The 22,865-nt window shown below is 37.4% G+C and overlaps 1 protein-coding gene across 1 annotated transcript in view; it reads left to right on the top strand.

Annotated features, from left to right (window-relative positions):
- LOC127632780 (eukaryotic translation initiation factor 4 gamma 3-like) overlaps positions 1-22,865 on the top strand; it is an 82,240-nt gene that overhangs the window by 43,730 nt on the left and 15,645 nt on the right. Inside the window, exons 9-21 of the mRNA XM_052111544.1 lie at positions 968-1,150; positions 3,656-3,731; positions 3,837-4,499; positions 6,069-6,142; positions 6,572-6,806; positions 8,439-8,563; positions 10,370-10,489; positions 12,049-12,198; positions 12,705-12,902; positions 15,682-15,828; positions 16,349-16,585; positions 18,862-18,966; positions 21,372-21,510. Of these exons, the coding sequence (XP_051967504.1) occupies positions 968-1,150; positions 3,656-3,731; positions 3,837-4,499; positions 6,069-6,142; positions 6,572-6,806; positions 8,439-8,563; positions 10,370-10,489; positions 12,049-12,198; positions 12,705-12,902; positions 15,682-15,828; positions 16,349-16,585; positions 18,862-18,966; positions 21,372-21,510 (2,452 nt within the window). The remainder of the gene's footprint in view (positions 1-967; positions 1,151-3,655; positions 3,732-3,836; positions 4,500-6,068; positions 6,143-6,571; positions 6,807-8,438; positions 8,564-10,369; positions 10,490-12,048; positions 12,199-12,704; positions 12,903-15,681; positions 15,829-16,348; positions 16,586-18,861; positions 18,967-21,371; positions 21,511-22,865) is intronic.

The following is a 22,865-nucleotide window of genomic DNA, read 5'->3' as shown; positions in this document are numbered from 1 at the left end:
GTGGGCAGTGGGCGGGATCACACAGGCCAAAACATAAACAGATATTCTCTAAGTTTCCCAAGGGATTTTTCAAGTAATACGGAAAATACGGAATTATACTAGAAATGTACTGTATGTTGCTAACACAATGTCACTGATTACATACATTTTCAATATTTTACATTATAATTGTATTTTTCTAAAATAACGTCTCTGATTACATCTAAATGTCTTTTCAAAAATGCATATTTAATGCTTATCCAGTTAAATTATATTAATATTTTTTTTGAATTACTGATAAAATTAAATCAGACATGACACTTGATATTAGAATTATATTTCCCCATAGCATTATTATTATGCATAATATTCAGCATTATGTATAGTAGATTTATATGGCACTATCATTAAACACTGAAAAGGAACGTTTCCTTCCCGCTGCTGGTTTCGGTTTTTACAGTTTTAGCTGAACACCTGTGGCTGCTAGTGTTCAACTGTACAGTATTTTAGAGCTCCTTGTGTGCAAAGAAGCATTTTCCATATGTATGCCTGCATTACGTTGGCGTAGGATGTTGCACATATTGGATAGAACTGATGCTAAAATAACAATTAAACAAAATATATAAAAAGTCCAGTCTCCACAATGGGCATTGTCACATTTTTTAACCACTAACTTTTTAATAGATTTCTCATTTATATCACCTCGGACAACCTTGGTTGTCAATGGCACTAATAATAACAGCTTAAATTTGGGTCTGTTCCTCACACAAAACTATCATATGGTTTTATAAGATTTGGGATATAGTTCACAAGTTGTATGGATTACTATTATGGTGCTTTTTTTTTTGTTGTACGTCTTAGCTGCATGTCAGTCAGACTGCACTTGGGTGCCGAAATGAGTTGATACTACTGATGCTACTAAAAGCAACCATGATTAAATCTGTTGCTCTAGTGAATCTTCTGTTGTTTTGTGCTAATGACCTCCCAGATCCGGATCCGAGACCCAAACCAGGGTGGAAAGGACATTACAGAAGAGATCATGTTTGGAAGCCGGAATCTTACTCCTCCTGGCGGGCACCCCACCTTCACCTTAACCCAAACTGCAGGCCGCCCCTCCTCGACACCATCCTCGCCCACAGGACACCTATCCTCCACTCCCACCCCTCCACAGGCAAGAAATACACATTTCTCATGAATCACCAGAATAAGCCATTGCTTCTCACAGGGACAGGTGTTTTAAGACTAAGATTACATGGAATGTAATTCTATCATTCTAAAGTGTGTTATCAGGTGGAATTTATTTGCAGAATTGGTTTCCTTTCTCAGTTACGTAGAGTACTTGGAATGCATCACTGCAATTGGCTAGTTGATTAGAAAGGTTGAGCACTTTAACTGGATTATTTGGGGAATTTTATGTTAGTTTTGGAATTTTTAGCATTTTTCGAGTGTTGTGATTTAGCTGTTTGACAAAATGTGCATCTTTAAATTCATCCTTAAAGCATGGCATATATAGCCACACACATTCAGATGAATGTTTTTGGTCATTGCTTCAAGTCTTCTGTTTTTGTGTTGAGCAAGGTGGTCACGTTAAGACGATGTAAACAATTTATAAAAAAAAACATGTCTCAAGACAAGTCAGTCTGCTCTGCGGCCAACTTCAATCACTCCCAGGCAACTTTCTATGGATGCAAATGGCGTGAAAGTACAGCTTCTATCTACTTGAATGGGGAAAGACAGATATCTCCAGAATAGTTGGTCATTACGATCAAAGAACATTTTTCAAATCAGCAGTAAAATCTGACAAATGTTTTTGAGGAATGTTTTGATGTGCCACAGTGTTAGGGCTGAAAAATACTCAACACAAGTACGTGGACGTAGACAATTCTTACACGGCAAGCTCGGTTTTTACCGTGTTGTTGCATTCTGAAGTGTGTCAAACCGTTATTTATAACCCGATGCAAGTGCACGTTGCATTCTTAATGCTGCCACACTGGGCGCTATAGCGAGATTAGTGTGAACTCGCCGCATCTATGGTGCATTTTATCTTGGAAGTAAACTATTGTAAGTTAAGGTTGATATATTTATAGCAACTCCTTGAGTGCTGAGGATTGTTCCCGCCAAGGTAACACAAGAATACACGTTAAACTTGTTCAATCGGACCACGTGTTGGTTCTGCTGTGGTCAAGTGCTCAAATATTCACTAGCATAGAGTATGTTTCGGACTTTACGCTTTAGGTAAGATCAACCTACAAGTGGCTGATTTATAGTTGACTGTAAATTAAGCTGGGATGTGAGAGAGAATTTTAACAACATTACACTCATCAGCTTTACGACTGATTGGCCGACTGGTCATTCTGGCAACCCAATGACTTGTTGATTTTGAAAATATGTAGCTATGCACATCCCTATTATATTCAATAATAGTGTTTATCTGCTTCAGCAGAGTGCAGTTCTTGAAACATTTCTCCACAGTTCCTCCGTTATGTTACTATTTAACATGCCTTTACTAATTGGAACTGTTTTAAAGGTATATTCTGGGTTCATTAAATTAAGCTTAACATTGTCTTTGTGTTTGTTTTTGAGTTGTCACAGTATGCAATACACTGGCATGTCTTAAGGACAATATTAGGTAAAAAATGGCTTTGGCTTGAGGAATGAAGGATATACACTGCTTGAAACTGCCAAAAAAAGATTGAAGATTTTATACAAAGGTGAACACTACAGTCTTCAAAGACAAAGGACAACTGGCTCTAACAAGGACAGAAAGAGATGTGGAAGACCAGATGTACAACTAAACAAGAGGATAAGTACATCAGAGTCTCTAGTTTGAGAATAGACGCCTCACATGTCCTCAGCTGACAGCTTCATTAAATTCTACCCGCTCAACACCAGTTTCATGTACAACAGTAAAGAGAAGAGTCAGGGGTGCAGCCACTTTTCAAACAGAAAAACAAAAAGAAAAGGTTTGAGTGGGCAAATAAACACAGACATTGGACAACAGATAATTGGAAAAGAGTGTTATGGATCTTAACCCCATTAAGATTTTGTGGGATCAGTTAGACTGTAAGGTGCGTGAGAAGTGCCCGACAAGACAGTCACATCTATGGCAAGTGCTACAGGAAGTGTGGGGTGAAATGTCACCTGAGTGTCTGGACAAACTGACAGCTAGAATGCCAACGATGTACAAAGCTGTCAGTGCTGCAAGTGGATAAGAACTCTTTGAGTAGTCTGAAAATTTTGTTTTAAATTGTAATAGTAATTTTTCATGTTATTAATGTCCTGACTATACATTTTGATCAGTTGAATGACACTTTGGCGAATAAAAGTACCAATTTCTTTCCAAAAGACAAAATCTGGAAATTATTCCAAACTTTTGGCCACCAGTGAAAGATTTATTTATTACTTACTATTTACTTTCTAATTTTGTTTTGGTATCGAAATTGATATTGAAAATCGCTTTCATATGTATGCAAAATGGACATTATAACTGAAATATACCCACATTAATTGGAATCAAAACGAGAGCTTGTAAATCGGAATCGGGAAATTTGTATCGAAATCCAGCCTTGCCTATAATCTACCCATCTGCCTTGAATAGTCAAATGTCTGGATCTACAAATATGCCACAGTTGACTTTTTCTGCTTTTTTGTTTCTCTCTCTTTCACCCTACCACAGACAAGCAATGGTCAGACACCAGAAAAAACAGCATATGTCAACCCACCTCAAAGACTCAGCTCCGTACCCATGGAAGGCAAGCTTAGCTTAGTTATAACCCCACACCCACTGCGTTTGTTTTATTCCTTTTTATTATATTTTTTGTCTTTATATTTCTATCTTTCCGTTGCCATCTTTACAGATGACAGGCCAAATAAGGAGCCCATAAGGTCTGAATCTCCTGGACCCAGGTCTTCAGAGTCCTCTGTAGAGGAAAGAGAAGTCTCAAGTCTTCCATTATTAAACACTTCTTCTCCTGAGTTGGCCCCAAATCCCTCAAATGTTCCTTCCCATTCTTCAAGTGGCTGCATTAAACCAACTGCTGCAGGAGAATCTGAATGTTTTTCTCCTAAAACCTCCACAGCTCTGACACATCAGGTCATCTCCGGTGAAGACTCTTTCCCAGAAATGTCTAATATTTCTACTTTGCCCTTACGATCCCTCAATGGTCTTGCCGAGTCTCAAACGGCCTTATCAAGCTATGAAGAACCTGAGGATGCTGAGGAAACTCAGGGTGCCTCATCCATGGAGGAGTCCAGTCAAGACGTTTCAGTGGCCTTGGAGGAGCTCCAGACAGAGCACCTCACTTCCCTAGCTGCACCTGTACCCTCGATCACTACCGCGCAGGCTTCTTCAAGTACCTCCAGCACCTCTTCTGTTCTTGCGCCACTACCTGGTTTGGCACCACTAACACAGTCTGCAACCACCGAGGCACCAGAGCAGAACAAGACCTCAGAGAATGTCCAAAAGAAGGACACATTCGAATCACAGACACAGAACAACTCTAGAAAGCTCTTTCCCACAGGTATGTTATTTTAGTGGCATTTAATGTAATGTATTGGTTACAAATCTGGACTGGTAACTCAACATGTACGTTATTGGTTCAGACCCTGCACTCATTGAGATGATCCAATGTGAAATATCAGTAATGTACCCTTGAGTAAGACACTTAAAATCAACATGAAACAACCAATTTTACTTCTGTAATGTGGTAAATTTCCAAGTGAAATGGAATGTTCAACACAAAAAACACATTGCATGAGATTTTAGATTGTATCCAGTAGGAATTTGTTGGATTCCTTACCAGAATTAAGCCATACCTGAATGTGAGTCTTCAGGTGATTATGGGACACTACTGTACTCTCCCTATTAAAGTTAGTTCATTAGTTATGTTAGTTAAAAAAGTCATTTCGAAGTCAAATACTCACCCTCATGCCATCCCAGATGTGTATGACTTTATTTTTTCTGCTAAACACAAACAAAGATTTTTAGATAAATGCTCTGTTGGTCCATTGAATGCAAGTGAATAGAAACTTTAAACGTCCAAAAAGCACAAAGGCAGCATAAACGTATTCCAAAAGACTCAAGTGACATGAAAGTGATCGAGAAACTGATCCATATTTAAATCCTTTTTTTTTTTTTTTATAAATCTCTACTTTCACTTCCACATTTTTCTTTAGTTTTTTGGCAATTCGCATAATTTTTGCATATTGCCACCTACTGGTCGGGGCTGGTCAAAGGTTGAGATTTATTGTAAAAAAAAGATTAAAAAAAAAAAAGAATTAAATATTGATCTTTCCCATCCACACCAATCATATCGCATCAGAAGACATTGATTTAATCACTGGAGTTGTACAGATTATGTTTATGCTTCCTTTTATGTGCTTTTTGAGCTTCAAAGTTCTGGCCGCAATTCACTTCCATTGTATGGACCTACAGAGCTGAGATATCCTTCTAAAAATCTTCATTTGTGTTCTGCTGAAGAAAGAAAGTCATACACATCCGGGATGGCATGAGGGGAGTAAGAGAGTAGTAAGTAAATAACATTTTTGGGTGAACTATCCCTTTACGATTGTAAAGTGAGGTCTATTTTGATTTCATGTTGACTTTAACTTACTTTTGGACAGTGGATCTCAATTGTTTTGGTTACGCCACCCAAAAATAGAAAATAAATTATAATAAGTGATTCTGCTACAGGAGCAATATTAATAAAAAATAGCTCACCCAAAAATAAACATTTACTCAACCTCCTCATTCAAAACAAGTATGACTTTTTAAATCTGTGAAACACATGAATAATGGACAAGAGGATCGTTATTGTGAGTGTCAAGCTCCAAAAACACATAATAAAAGAAAAGTGCATTTTGCATATGCACATAATTTAGGCACATTTTTTTAAATATGTGAAAGTTACTGAGATTTGCATAAAAACGTGGCAGTCTTCCAAGCCACCATTATAATACGCCCCATACTTTGAGAACCACTGCTTTAGTGACTCAACATGTAATAAGTGTACTGCAAGTTTCCTTGGATAAATGTGTCAACTTAAATATCTGTTACCAATTACCAATCCTTTATCACCCTTTTGTGATAGCCCTAGCTGTTGTGCCAAAGTCTTGGAAGAAACCAAATGAAGATAGTATGATTGTGGAAACACTACAGAATGAGGTAAGAGAGAGTGTGGAGATGCGAGACGCAGCACAACGGTAAAGACGTCCGTCTTATTTGATGTTAACACAGAAAAAGTATTATAAAACAGCATAAGCCGATGCAAAATTACATTACGTATGAACGTAGTTCTCTAAGAGTCCTTATTTTGGCTGAAATATGTATGAAAATCAATTGAAAGTTAAGTTTCATATGTGCAGCCTGTGAGGAGTGTTCGAATGGTGCACAGAGTTGCCTTCTAAAATTCAATCACTTAAGAGATTCCCATGCTAATTAGGATGGTGCCATAGAAGACAACAATGTAGGCAGGAGGCCTCAAGGCAGTTCACTAGGTTTTGGAACAGAGCCATTGGTATCATTACAAGAAACCATTATGCAGTCCTCCATCTCACCCTTTGTGTAATGCTTTTCTCCTTCACTGTACATCAGGAGGAGGTCTCTAAGGACAACATTGCAGGAGATGAGATGGTTTCACAGCCAACTTTAGATGCCTACAATAGTCCTTTTCCAAAGCTTGAACACCAGGAGAAGCTCTCAGAGGAGACCGGTGAGACTGAGACAGAGTCCTTGAGGAACGGGGTTGAGACGGAGAGCACAGACAGCGGTGTTATGCTCGGGGACAGCAGGGGGTCCATGTGTTCCCCCACTCCACTCATGCAAGAAGGTAAGGCTCCCTGCAGGAATCGGTTGGGTGTTATTCTGGTCCTGTTTTTGGTCCAGATGTCTAGCCATTTTAATTATAATAAATTATATATAATTAATAGGGCTTGACAATTAATCGAAAACTGAAATCGCATTAAGACCTAGTGGGATAATCGAGCTGAAAGGGCTGAAATTTAAGTACATAAAAAATCTGCTCACTGTTCTCACTGTATGTGCACAGCTCTGTTTTCTGTAGCATATTGCACATACTCAAAGCATGCGTGAGACTCATGATACGGTGTTTTCGTGGTTTCAAAGCAGTTCTGTTCTGGCTGTAGTGTATTATACATACTCTGAGCATGCATGCATTTGATAAATATAAATTCCCTCTCATGCTCAGAGCACTGAGCATGTTATAATTACAGCACGTATTTTTACATATGCTAGGCCGCAAATGGTTACTATTCAAATCTACCATATAACACCAGGTTTTTCACAGCATTAAAAGGCCATTGTTATCTCAACTACAAGCAAAAACTCAAAGGTCTGGAATGCCCAATTCCCACTACTTAGTAGGTCCTCATGGTGACGTGGTTACTTCCCTCAATCCAGGTGGTGGAGGACAAGTCTCAGATGCCTTCGCTTCTGAGAGTGTCAATCCACACATCTTATCATGTGACTCGTTGTTCATGACACCACAGAGACTCACAGCAGTTGAGGCTCATGCTACTCTCCGCGATCCACGCACAACTTACCATATGCCCCATTGAGAGCGAGAACCACTAATTGCGACCATGTGGAGGTTACCCCATGTGACTCTACCCTCCCTAGAAACCGGGGCAATTTGGTTGCTTAGGAGACCTGGCTGGAGTCACTCAGCACGCCCTGGATTCCAACTCGTGACTCCAGGTGCGGGATTCAGCATCAAAACCCGCTGTTTTTTCATTCATTTATTTTGTTTGGTTCTTTTTAAGAGAACTCAAGTTTGAATAGCATTTGCAGTATTACAAATGGCAGTAGAAAAGGAATTGCTTACTATGTTTTTATGTTAATCATTCCGCAGGTCACATTTAAAAAAAATATCAGCAATTCGATTTTTTTTTTGTCCAAATCGTTCAGCCCTAATCATTTATGTATTTTATCAAAGACCCCATGAAATGGCTTGAAAGCACAAAATCGACCATTTCTAGTCCTCTAAGATTTTTTTGTTTTATGGTTGCATATTAAAAAGGTTTTTAAACAACATAATTTTTATTAAAGTTTTGGTTATATTATATTTTAACCTGATTTCACAGTGAAAATAGCCATGGAAGCAGGCATGACATTGAATAACAAACAAACAAATGAATCTCAGGTTTGACATATTTACTATTGAAACAAGAAGTTGGGATGGGACATTAAGGGCTTGTTCCTTTTTTATAATTATCCAGTAGCCTATTTAATTTACATTATTGCCTTGAAACATGATTTGCAAATTGATATTTTTAGTTGGTCACAGGGAAATTTCATTTCTAGGGAACATTTTGTTGTACGTAAAGAAATGGCAGATGTTTTCAATGTATTGTTCTTTTACACTGCATTATGAATTAGACACATTTTTTTACTTACCTGACCTTCAATTGCTGTTTTTTTTTGTTTTTTTCTTTCATCTCAGGTCTTGTTCAATCTAATGGCAAGAAGCAATATGACCGGGACTTTCTGTTGAGCTTTCAGTTCATGCCCGCCTGCGTGCAGAAGCCAGAGGGACTGCCTCAAATCAGTGATGTGGTGCTAGACAAGGTGTTTCTTTTAAGTGAATTTCTTACATTTGTCAGAAGTGTTTTCTACATGTTTTACCTAAACTGTGTGTTGAATTTTGTCGTCAATGACATAAAGTGCAATTATTAAAAATGAAAGGTACATTTCACACAAAAATGAAAATTATCTCATCATTTACTCACCCTCATGCCATCCCAGACGTGTATGACTTTCTTTCTTCAGCTGAACACAAACAAAGATTTTTAGAAGTATATCTCAGCTCTTTTGGTCCATACAATGCAAGTAAATGGGTGCCAAAATTTAGAAGCTCCAAAAATCACATAAATCAGCATAAAAGTAATCCATAACACTACAGTGCTTAAATCAATGTCTTCAGAAGTGATGTGATTGGTGTGGGTGAGAAACAGATCACTTTAACATTCTTTTTCTTGTGATTTTGGTGATTCACATTCTTCATGCAATACCGCCCCCTACTGGGCAGGGAGAAGAATTTCACCCAAAAATGGATGTGAAATATTGATCTCTTTCTCACCCACATCTATGGATTACTTTTATGATGCCTTTCTGTGATTTTTGGAGCTACAAATGTCTGATCACCATTTACTTGCATTGTATGGACCTTCAGAGCTGAATATTTTTCTAAAAATCATAATTTGTGGTCAGCAGAAGAAAGAAAGTCACACACATCTGGGATGGTATGGGGTTGAGTAAATCATGAGAGAATTTTGAACTATTACTTAATTTTAATTTTCCCTTTTTAATTAATTAATGATTGGATATGCATGCCAACATTTCCACTGATGAACAAGCAGTTAAAACAGGTTACATTAAGCAGGTACATTAATTGTCTAATCATTGTTATTAACTTAAGAAAATACAATCAAAATGGTTTACAAATGTACAGTGTGTAAACTTGATACCTGAATAATCAGGATTATTTTCCAACCCAGGGTGAATTATAAGCAAAAAGATGTCCCAGGATTATATCAACCCAAGATGAGACAAAACTATCCTAGGCTAACATTTTTAAGTGTGCAAAGCCTATTCTTTGCTGACTTCCCTTAATAGTTGCAAATACAGACTTAAAATGTTCCTCTTGTGGTGGTTCAAACATACATACATTCAAAATACAGTAAGAAAAGAACCATTTCACTGATTTCTAAACTTCAGCTGAGCCTGCACCATTCAGCCTTGAAACTCCCTTAGACGTCCTGTTTCCATTAAAATTGCATTACGGTTATGTCATTCTTGGCGGAGGGCACCACTTAGCCTAAAGAAGAAGCCCCTGTTTTATACACAGCTTTAAACCCATCTTGTCTGTTGGATTGAGAATGTTCTGAAAATGGGGGGAAATCTGTATTTAGAACGAGATTGTTTACACTTTCTCAGTTTCTCCAAAAGAGACTTGTTTCTCTTGTCCTAAAAAATGACACTCTGCACTTTCAGTTTCCCATCTCAGTTTCTAACTTAGATGTCACTTTGCATGCGTACTTCACATCTGTTTCTGGCTGCTTTGTTCTCTGTCCCTCAGTCTTAAGATTGAACTGGAACGGAAATTGATGAATATGTTGTTGATATAAAAACAATGAATATTGTTTCCCCTCAGCGCTGTAGGGCAAGGGAGAAGGGGGTTGCCCGTTTTGGTTCGGCTGATCTAAGACCGGTTTCTCTCTAAGACTGTGATTTGAAGATACAGATTGGTACAGGTTCTCCAAGAACAGGAGGGGCGGGAGATCTGCTGTTTCATTCATGCCCTGTGTCTGGAGTTGCTGTTTGTTACGGCGCCCCCTGCTGGTGGAGTTATTGAATGTACGATTCTTTTTTCAGATGAATCAGAACAAGCTGCCCTCGAGATCAGTAGATCCCAGGCTGATTTCCAGGGGTCCCGATTTCACTCCCGCTTTTGCTGACTTCAGCAGGCAGATATCAGGAGGACGTGGAGCTCCAGTAAGTTGTGACTAATTAAATGCTTTGTCACACGTTAGACTTTGCCAATAATCAGCTTTAACACAAAAACTTTGAACCGATCACACAGGCGTGATTAAACAATTTGGTAAGAATTGGGATATCATTAGATCTGGGTGAATCTCACGAAACCTGTCAAGAAATTAGATTTTAGCACATTGAATATGAAGCCTATTTCTAATATGATTATGATATGTTTTGCATTGGGATATCATTTTCATGACAGTTAAGCGCATTGCCCAACATTTTCATTCTCATTACTGTAATGCAAATAATATATATATATATACAGCTCTGGAAAAAAATTAAGAGACCTCTGCAAAATTATCAGTTTTTCTGGATTTACTATCTATAGATATGTGTTTGAATAAAATGAAAAAAAAAAATATTTATTCTATAAAGTACTGACAACATTTCTACCAAATTCCAAATAAAAATATTGTCATTTAGAGCATTTATTTGCAGAAAATGACAACTGGTCAAAATAAGAAAAAAAGATGCCGTGTTTTCAGACCACGAATAATGCAAAGAAAACAAGTTCATATTAATGTTAAAACAACACAATAATAATGTTTAATAACGTCGGAAGAGTTCAGAAATCAATATTTGGTGGAATAACCCTGATTTTCAATCACAGCTTTCATGCGTCTTGGCATGTTCTCTACCAGTCATTCACATTGCTGTTGGGTGACTTTATGCCACTCCTGGCCCAAAAATTCAAGCAGCTCAGCTTTGTTTGATGGCTTGTGGCCATCCATCTTCCTCTTGATCACATTCCAGAGGTTTTCAGTGGGGTTCAGGTCTGATTTGGCTGGCCATGACAGGGTCTTGATCTTCTTGTCAGAGCAGAAGGAAGCAAGTTTTCTTCCAGGATAACCTTGTAGGTGGCTTGATTCATGCATCCTTCACAAAGACAAATCCGCCTCATTCTAGCCTTGCTGAAGCACCCCCAGATCATCACCGATCCTACACCAAATTTCATAGTGGGTGCGGGACACTGTGGCTTGAAGGCCTCTCCAGGTCTTTGTCTAACCATTAGACGACCAGGTGTGAGGCAGATTTGTCTTTGTGAAGGATGCATGAATCAAGCCACCTACAAGGTTATCCTGGAAGAAAACTTGCTTCCTTCTGCTCTGACAAGAAGATCAAGACCCTGTCATGGCCAGCCAAATCAGACCTGAACCCCATTGAAAACCTCTGGAATGTGATCAAGAGGAAGATGGGTGGCCACAATCCATCAAACAAAGCCGAACTGCTTGAATTGTAGTGCCAGGAATGGCATAAAGTCACCCAACAGCAATGTGAATGACTGCTAGAGAACATGCCAAGACGCATGAAAGCTGTGATTGAAAATCAGGGTTATTCCACCAAATATTGATTTCTGAACTCTTCCGAAGTTAAAACATTAGTATTGTGTTGTTTATAAATGAACATGAACTTGCTTTCTTTGCATTATTCTTGCTCTGATGACATCGGAATTTGACGAATGCTGTTTTTTTGCTCATATATAACATCGGATTGCTTTCTCCCTGTGTCCAAAGCTTTTAAATGTGCGGCGGCTCCCACCTCGCAAGATCATAGTAAACGTTTCCGTTAATGATGAAATCCAGCTCAAGAAGGCAGAGAACGCTTGGAAACCTGGGATGAAGAAAGAAGGCCTCACGGAAGACACAGAGGCCCTAAAATCTCAGGTGTGGATTCCTGTTTGTACTGTATATTATTATCCTCAGACCACATGAATTTGAATCATTCACAATAAGGGAAGCGCTTAAGACATGCTTTCATATGTAACACGACACTTCAGTGTGCTGTATTTGTCTGTAGTTTTTTGGTTGTTTTGAGTGCTGTTAAAGGAGTAGTTCACCCAAAAATGGAAATTCTGTCCTCATTTACTCACCCTCATAAACTATTTGACTTGCTTTCTTTGCGAAACATTAAAGGAAAGATTTTGAAGAAAACGGAACACGACACCTGATGTCTGTGCAATAGAAGCACCACAATGGGCACTTCCAGTGTAGACAGCATCATTGATTATAATGTGGTTCTATTGTTTGCAATGCGATGTGCTGTTCGCATCCGGTGTAAACAGGGAGTTACAGGATTGACATAAGGGTGAATAAATGATGACAGAATGTACATTTTTGGAAGAACCATCCCCAATGTGATGGTTGCATATGTTGCTTTTTTGGCACTTTAGGAGTTGTTCCGCAAAGTTCGTAGCATTTTGAACAAGCTCACACCCCAGATGTTCCATCAGCTGATGAAGCAGGTTACGGATCTCACGATCAACACAGAGGAGAGGCTCAAAGGAGTCATCGACCTTGTGTTTGAGAAGGCCATCGATGAGCCCAGCTTCTCTGTGGCTTACGCCAACATGTGTCGCTGCCTGGCCACGGTATGTACTCTGCTTGTTGAAATGTTGTTTTGGGGTTAATTATGAATGCAGACAAAAAACTGTTTGCTTTCTGGGATTTTAGCATTTGCCTTTCTGTCTTTTCTTTAGACATTCCATTATGCAGTCCCTCCAGGATTTTGTGATTGCAAAAATGTATCCAATTCAAGCACTCTTTGCATTATTTGCGGTAGCTTGCAATTTTGTGTAATTTCCGCAATCATTTCTGTATAAACCGTGAATCTGAGGTAATTGGATCAGATTGCTCCATGTTTGACAGTGGCAAAACAAATGCTTAAAAAGCTTGACACAGTCCAGACATCTCAGACAAAACATGGCATACTTCATGTCATATATTCGCTTAAAATTTGTCAAATGTGATTAGAATTTAATATGCTCAGTGGTCAAATAATCACGGTTAGATTAAATGATCACTATCAGGCCGTGTAATGATTAAAACAGGTCTAATAATTATTATATCTGTGTTTTTATTTTACAGTTTTATTGTAGGTCTACTATTTTAACCAGAGACTAAAAAACGTTCATTTTGGTTTTATTCTGAGCAGAAACTGTATTTTTTTGTTCCGGCTCCGGTGTTCCTCAGCCTCCTTTACAAATGGTATCTGGTTAGAACATCTTTTAAAATGATAGTTCTCTGTGCTAAGGGTGGGTGATATTACAGTTTCAGTGTTTACAGATCTCACAAGAGAAAGAAGGCACCTGTTTTGGAAAAACAAGCTCAAAATAAGGGATTTGCCTCGCAAAAATAAGCGAATCAATTTTTTCCTTTGTGGAGGAATTATCAGGACAGAAATCATAACAAATGATGCAAAGTATACAGTAGCCTATGTAAAGTAATGTCTTTTCAATAAACATATTCTTAAAATTAAATATATCACTAAAAATATATAAAATCTCTCTCTCTCTTCTGCATGCACATACACTGCATGGAAGCATTTGGACTGAACGTCACTTTAATTTCCCTTGCTGAATGATTAACATTTTTAACATTGGTTAAACTAGTTCGGAATTAAACCGCATGCTTTTAGTTCTGCTACAAAGAGAGAAGCCAAATTTTTTTCTGGCAGCAGGAAGTGGTTTAATTCCAAACATTTACTCTGATCAACCCTTTGGTGTTTAGTTTCATGAAAAAAAAAAACGGTCTGAAACAAAATGAACAGGTTATTAACCAGTTACCAGCATTTAAAAGTAATGTTTTCACTTCGGAACAATTGATAGGGATTTCGTTCCTGTTTTCGTTCCTTGAACTATTTTTAGTCTATGATTTTAACCATACCAAAGATTACTTACATTGTCTGAGGAAGAACATTTTATATTAGAAATGAAGGGTCTTCCATTGAACTTGGATTGTAAGCATTATCATGGGTTTCACCTCTTAAATGTATGGTATTTTTGTATAATTTTTTTCTTGCTTACTGCATAATCATTTTTTATGCACTAAAATATTTATTGGTAATTGCACATATACTGTCATTGTACAGTAAACTGTGATTTATTTTACTTTTCACTGTAAAACAGCACAAAAACAGCAGATGGTTTCACAATTTTTGAGAAAAGCAAATTCCTGGTGGGACTGATTGTGTTGCCTTGTATTAGAATGACAAATTTCAACAATTACTTGTAAAAAAACATATCTTTTTCTATTTCCATATAAAGTACAGACTGGGCTGTACTTTTATTCTCAATTAAAAAGTTTTACTTCTAAAGAAATTAATAGTAATTTTGAAATGTATGTATAAAATATTTACCACTCATGTGAAATAAAGAGTTCAGTCATATCAGTAACCTTATAAAAGCTCTTTTATTCAACATGGAGCAGGGGCGCCTCATGGGGTCAGCCATGTTAGCATCACTTGACCATCTGAATACTACTCTCTTAATATCAGTAATTGTTACTGGAACTGTTATTTGACACTTTCACTCATTGATTAAATTAATCTTGGCTAACTATGCATTGTGAATTTCTGCAATGGCATTGGTAGCTGACAACATTCAGGCCACTAGGTGTCAGTGTAAGCCATACTTAAAAAAAATACTGTGTACACGTTTAACCTGTAATATTCGTGCAAAAGGCGACGACAGAGCCTATATTTCTCAAACTGCATCAAAACACAGGAAATGCAAACGTGGAACTCGATCCTTCAATAATTCAATAACAAACTGAGTTTCCACACTTCATAGATGTATAGCCATGAACCGCCCACTTATACTGGAAGGTACAATCACAATGTGTTGTGCATTCTGAGATGCTATTCTGCTCACTCCAATTTTATCTGATTTACCGTAGCCTTTCTGTCAGCTCGAACTATTCTGGCCACTCTCCATTGACCTCTCTCATTAACAAAGCTATTCAGTCTGTTGAGACTGTTGTGTGTAAAAATCCCAGGAGTTCAGCAGTTACAGAAATACTCAAACCAGCCCATCTGGCACCAACAATCATGCCATGCTCCAACTCACTGCGATACATTTTTTCCCCATTCTAATATTTGATGTACACATTAACTGTAGCTCCTGACCCGTGTTTGCATGATTTTATGCGTTGCACTGCTGCCACACGATTCTACCAGGGCTGGAACCAGGATGTGATCTTTGGTGGGGCACTTGTATGTTTAGGAGGGGCAACGTTGATCGTTTCGCTGTAGATTCAGACGAAGGCATCTGAAGTTTTGAAGTTTGAATCAAATCTTAGACCTGGCCATGGTTTCATGGTGTCAAAGTTTAAAGTAATGGTCATATATTTCCTCTTTTTATCTCACTGTAGTTAAAGGTGCCCACAACAGACAAACCCAATACAACGGTAAACTTCCGGAAGCTGCTACTGAACCGGTGTCAAAAGGAATTTGAGAGGGACAAAGTGGATGATGTTGTATTGGAGAGGAAACAACAGGAGCTGGACTCTGCCACATCAGTAATTATTAAATTCTATAAGGATTATGAGGCTCAAGTTTGATTTGAGTCTTTTTGTTAGTCAAAATTATATTTTGTGAACTGTATGTGATTAACATACTTTTGAGGTTCGTAGTTACCATTTATAGCCGATGAGTGTCATTTTTTCGCTGTTAAAATTCTTGTATCCCAGCTTAATATGGAGAGCTATTATAAAAAGCCATCTGTTGGTCGATTTCACCTAATAGTGTAACACTGTGTCTCTGTGGTGCTATAAAAACATTCCTTTGTTTATTTGAGCGAGCAACATTGCTCGACCAATGTCTGAGTTTGAGGCAGGATTTTTCCATAATCTGTTTGACAACAATGATTATTTTTCCGATTCTGTTTGGTGGCACTAGTGGTGTAGAAATGACACACTTCAGCTTTAATTCAGCTTAAATTTAATTCAGATTCGCAACAGGCCTTAGCATATCTAATGAGATTGTTGGAAGAATTAATTTAAAATGTGATGGAACTCTTTTTTTGTTTTGTTCTCGAAGCCCACAGAAAGGGAAAGACTTCAAGAGGAGTTGGAAGAGACGAAGGACAAGGCCCGCCGTCGCTCCACAGGAAATATCAAATTCATCGGCGAGCTGTTCAAGCTCAAAATGTTGACGGAGCCCATCATGCATGACTGTGTGGTCAAGCTGCTAAAAAACCATGACGATGAGAGCTTGGAATGTCTATGCAGACTCCTCACCACCATCGGTAAAGACCTCGACTTTGAGAAAGCTAAGGTAACTCACCTTTCAATCAGATGTTATTACATATTATGGAGCATTATTGATTCATGTTTCATAAAACCAATGATGAAAAAGCTGCGTTTTAACCCAGTAGATATATTTGAAAAGTCCTTACGTATATTCAAGGTTGGTTTTGAGCTTTTTAGCTATTTTATTGTGATGTAAAATGCAATGATTGAGACTCAAGTAGCCAGACTTTTGACTATCAGCATTGAGTCTGGTCCACTTTGCAGAGGGCCATGAACCGCCCACTTATAGAGGAAGAAGCTATCTGAATGGCATATTATGGGTCCAAACGTACAGTAGTTTGTTATATTTACATGATGTTTAAGGGATGGTTATTTCTGACATCAGATACAACCCTAAGAGCAAAGTGGAATTTACATCTTCTCACTAGTACTAAGTATCTTGAATCTCTTTCAGCGATTCAATGCTATGAACCTAAAACTTTGGCAAATCTAGTGTGTAGTTCCTGCTTGGAAAACTTGTTGAAGGAACCTGGGAACTTTGTATCCTGGCAGACTTTGGGGATGTTTTATTTATTTTTCACTTTGGGTGTTGCGTAAAGCCAGGCATCAGATTGAATCTTGCTGTTTTAAGAAGGCCCATGCCATTTTTGTGTGCAATTGCATCAGACTGTCTGTGAACAGTCTGTAGGTGGTCTGTGGGTGTGCCGTCTAAGGACTAAAACTATAATATGGTTGGAGTTAGATTTAGCATGAGGGACTCCCAAAAGCTGTGACAAATTTTTCAATGAATGTAAAGTAACCAGATAATTACTGTTGCTCGGCTTGCACACATTAAATTACATACTGTTTTAAAAGTTTTAAAATAATTTAAATAATTTTACACCTCAAATGATACACAACTTTAAATAGAAAAATATATTTGTTTTTTAAAAAATGGTAAATTTCACATTTCTGCCTTTAAACCCTCAAAAATTGGTCTCATTCTCTTTCATTGTAAGTGCCTCACTGTAACCTCGATTTTTGCATTTTTAAAAGAAACGGAGGAACAATTCAAATTTTTTTTCACTAGTGCTGTTGATGGAGCTTAACACAGAATATTCCTTTAACATCTATATTCTGTTTAATCCTTTATTCCATAGGTTTATATCCTCCACAGCAATAAACAATGTTCCTGTAAATGAATAAACTATATTTAAAAAATGATGTATGCCCTTGTCATTTATTATGCACATTTTGTTTTGTAATTCTGCGTAGTATTTTAATTCATGAAGTTATTTAAGTATTTAATTCTCTTTCATAGCAGACACCCAAAATTCGGGTTAAAACTGGCTTATGTCAGCTGTTATTTGGATTTCTAGAAACCAAAATATTTAGCTAAATTTGCTACAGGGATTTACATGATGCATACATAATTGAAATATGACAAAATTGTGATTTATATCAGGAATGTTCTTGCACGTGTAATTGCAGACATTATAAATACAGAATGATTATTTAAATTTACTATCTTTTTTTTTTTTTTGCCATTTTAGAGAACTGGAATTTGATTTTGCAACACAGCAGAATGAGAAATAAACAGTGAGGGGCCGGGGTGTGGGGTGAAAATACACACGCTGTCGAAATGCTTTCCAGCTGGGCCCAACAGACGGCCATAAAGCCTGGAGCTAAGTGTTAAGCAAGAGAGTAAATTAAAATGTTTTCTCTCTGTCTGACCTTGTAGCAGCAGCTCCGGGCATCTTTCAGCTCACAGGGAGTCAGATAGGAAGTAGGTTCTACATTCGTTGACTTTGTTCGTTTAGGATCTGGGAGTGCAGTTCTTGGCCTCAAAACATTATTTTTAGGTTTAATTTTGTTTTGTTTTGTTTTTTGTTTTTCTTGAAACTCTTAGATTATTGATGGAAATAGACAGGAAGTTCCGATACATCGGTCTACCTCTGATTTAGAGGCAATATTTTTTCAAAGATGCAAAAGAGTTTTGATAGAGAAGGGCCATAAAATAGTACTTTGAAATTGACCTATAAAGGTACAATGCAGTAACTACACATTTTGTCAAAATTGAGTTATGGAATTTGATTTCAGTCTATGATCTCTCCTTTGACAGACATGTTTGGCTTAACTGTTCTCAGAGTCAGAGAAATGGACTGTGAAATTTTGTAATCCACTGTTTGGCTGGAAAGATAAAATAGCTTTGAAGCCATTTTTCCCAGTTTCGTTGTTACAGTTACTGCGTTTCACCATTTAGAGGATAATATAGTGAACTGATGTGTTTTTCATCTGCCTCTGCTCTTTGTCCTTGAATAGCCCCGTATGGATCAGTACTTCAACCAGATGGAGAAAATTGTGAAAGAGCGCAAGACATCATCAAGGATACGGTTCATGCTACAAGATGTGATAGATCTGAGACTGGTGAGTGCCTTAAGGGATTGTGATTTGAGTTTTTTTGTTTGCTTGTTGTTTACAGTACTGAAAACCATTGCCAAAAGTTTAACACCTGGTTTTGTTACAAGAGAAAAGCTTAAACATTTGCATACTTTGCTCTCACAGTTGTTATGTAACTAAACGAACACTTATCTAATTATATTCTATTGTACTTTACAAGGCATTTGACCTATGACCAAATAACATCATTGCATCCTAACTAGAGCTGGCGATTTAACGTCTTAATTCAGTGTGATTTATTATATAAAAATAACACATTAAAAGAGTGAATGCAATTGTAATTAGGAATATTCCTTCCATTGGAGCAATTCAGGCTTGAAGTACCACCTGTTTTCAGCAGGGGGCAGTAAGTGAAAATCCAGCTGTACAGAGAACAAACCAAATATAGGTTTGCTTGACATTAGCAATGGCACAAGATTTGAAAGCGTTCTTGCATTCAAACATATCAGTTCAGAATGCTGGGATTTCAAGATGTTTTCTAAGTTTCAAACTAAGTTTAACATGGCACAGGGACCTAAAAACAGGTGTTTATGATGCAATGCAACCAAAGTTAGACGCATCCGTCTAATGCATGTGTACATTGATGCTAATAAATGTATCTAGTACAGATTGACGTATTCAATTGCTGGATGGATTGCTGTGGACTGTAGGCCAATGATAGGCTTATGTTCAATAATATGGAAATAAACAATATTGCTTTCTAAAGCACTTTAATTATCTTAATTATATTTAGAATTATTAAAATACTAACTATTTATAATTATTTATTCATTATATACAAAATTTAATTATTGTTTTTTTTGAGTGCCTTTCTCAGCAAATATTTATATATATGATTAATTGCAATTATTTTGATTAAATTATTGGCATATAATGTAATTAATATGATAAAAAAAAATTAAATAGTTTGACAGCTCTAATCATATAATTACTTTTGTTTGTTTGAGCAGCCAAGCATGCCAACATCTGGCTTAACCAATGGCGTGAGTTTGGGCGGGACTATCTATTTTCTCAAACAATGCATATGGGGGAATCTTTATAATTTCTTTCATTATATTACATTTAGATTTTTATTTTTAAATTTGCACACAAAAATACATTATATTCTATTATACAATATTATATATATACTCCAAAAAAAGGACATTTCTCTATTTTCCAACAGTACACTGATCATAGATCACTCATACAGTAGTGGCCAAAAATATTGGCACCCTTGGTAAATATGAGCAAAGTAGGCTGTAAAAAAAATCTTTTTGATCTTTCATTCTAAAATTCACAAAAATCTAACATTTAATTGAAGTAAAACAATTGAAAGAGGGGAAATATCTCATTATTATATACATATTTTTCTCCAAAACACATTTGCCACAGTTATTGGCACCCCTAGAAATTCTTGTGAGTAAAATATATCTGAAGTATATTCCCATTCATATTTAAAAATGTTTAGTACACCTGGTTGACTAGGAACATGAAACTGTTCAGACATGACTTCCTGTTTCACAGGGGTATAAATATGAGGTAACACACAGGCCAAATTCCCTTAATCATCAATCACAGTGGGTTGGACTAAAGAATATAGTTCTGATGAGCAGCAAAAAAGGTTGTTGAGCTTCACAAAATGGGAAGTGACTATAAGAAAATAGCCAAAGCATTGAAAATGAAGTACCATATGCCCACGGTTAAATGTAGTGCTGGACCTTTAATGTTGTGGGGCTGTTTTTCTGTCAGAGGTCCTGGACATCTTGTTTGGATATATGGCATCTGGGACTCTATCAAATACCAACAGATTAAAAAATTAAAACCTGGCTGCCTCTGTCAGAAAGCTTACAAAGGGCCCTGGTTGGATCTTCCAGGAGCACAATGATCCAAAAAAAAAAAAACTGGTTCACTGACAACACAGTCAAGGTTCTGCCATGGTCATTCCAGTCCCCTGACCTGAACCCCATAGACAATTTGTGGGGTGAACTGAAGAGGAGAGTACACCAACATGGACCTCTGAATTTGAAGGATCTGGAGAGATGGATGAATGATATCAGATCACTTGCCAGGTGTCCTCTAACCTCATTAGGCATTATAAGAGAAGACTAAGAGCTGTTATCTTGGCAAAAGGAGGTTGTAAATAGTATTGAATAAAAGGGGGCCAATAATTGTGGCCAATGCATTTTGGAGAAAAATGTTTACTTAATAATGAGATATTTCCTCTGTTCAATTGTTTTACTTCAATTAAAGTATAGATTTTTGTGAAAAAGCCTAAACAATGCAGATTTTTTTTACACATGTTTACAAAGGGTGCCAGTATTTTTGGCAACTACTGTAGCAGAGTTCCCCAAACCTCTGATCTTTCTGTGTGTATATCATTGTGCATTTAGCATAACTGGGTGTCCCGGAGGGCAGATCAGGGCCCCAAGACAATAGAACAAATCCATAAAGAGGCCAAGCTTGAGGAACAGGAAGAGCAGAGAAAGGTTCACCAGCAGCTTCTGTCCAAGGACATCAAGAGAAGGCCAGGTAAGATCTACAGCTTCTTTACAGTCTGCTTTAGCCAGAGCAGGCCAACTACAGTGCCACCCAGAGGACAAAAACCACATTCAATGTTTTGGGAATATCCAGAAATAAAGATGGACAAGGTTTAAACTTGCTAAAAATGTTGTCTTAGGGTAATTTCTGACCTGAGACAAGTAAAGAAAAGTTATAAATGCAGATTAGTTTTTGGTACTGGACACAAATGTTGTGACTTTTTCAAGAGCATCAAAATAAATATAAATATATATATATACATACAACAGTTAGTTCCGGTCCTTGAATCTGATTGGACGAGAGACGTTCCATGAGCACATCAGCATTCGGAAGCTTCACTGTGTGTATCACTCCATTTGTGATCGTCAACCTAAACTAAAGCTTAAGAGCAGTGCATATGTGTTAAGAGCTAATGTAGGCTATGTGTCTCATTTTACATCTATTTTTTTTATTATTACATATGTTAGCCAGCAGGTGGTGGCAAAAGATCATTTTTGTGTGTAATATGAACCAGTTGGTGACGTGAATCCAGTCATTGTTTACATACAACAGCGCTCCGTGATCGCTTGTATTACTACTACATTACTAAAGCTAGGAAATAGCTTTAAATGGCTTTAAATGAACAACTTCAGCATTAAGGCTCATCACAGCTGAGAGACACAACAGACTGATTAATTACAGAACTCAAGGCGCTTACCTCTTACTGGAGTTTCCACATTGGATACATACTGTTTAAAGTGGCGGAGGACATTGCGGTTGAGTCTTGCGCCACGCTTACTGTGAAATAGGGAGAAATACCCCCACTTGGACAGCTATTTTACCACTGAGAAAGCTGATCTTCAGAGAGCTGACAGCATCTCTGCTTGGGTGTGGCAACATTTGATTACACACACTCCATCTCTCTCTCTCTCTCTCTCTCTCTCTCACTCACACACACACACACACACACACACACATCCATCCTTGTTTATCCAATAACTTGTTAGAAACAGCACAAGTCATGATACTATTTATGATGAAGGCTTGGACGCATCATTTGTTTTAAACCAGCATTGGCAGATTCTGATTCGTCGTGTAAGAAAGTAGTTCCATGCACAAATGCGTTTTTATAACCTTACTCAGTTTTTCCTAATTTTTTAAAATGTACTTGTTCATTGAACTGTTGTATATAAGCAATATCACACTCACAATCGTGCTATATGCTATATTTTTGTACATCTGTTAATTAAATTTGACCTAAAAATCTGATTTAGCCCCTAGCCCCCATACTGTTCTCTAGCTTCCCCACCTGTTAGCATGATTTTATATGACAGGACATTTTTTCTGTTTTTCAATACGGGTCAAAA

This window comes from Xyrauchen texanus, chromosome 39 (assembly GCF_025860055.1).
Source record: "Xyrauchen texanus isolate HMW12.3.18 chromosome 39, RBS_HiC_50CHRs, whole genome shotgun sequence".
In the NCBI taxonomy this organism is placed as follows: Eukaryota; Metazoa; Chordata; class Actinopteri; order Cypriniformes; family Catostomidae; genus Xyrauchen; species Xyrauchen texanus.
The sequence above is the reverse complement of the archived record's forward strand: the minus strand, read 5'-3'. Positions and strand labels throughout refer to the sequence as shown.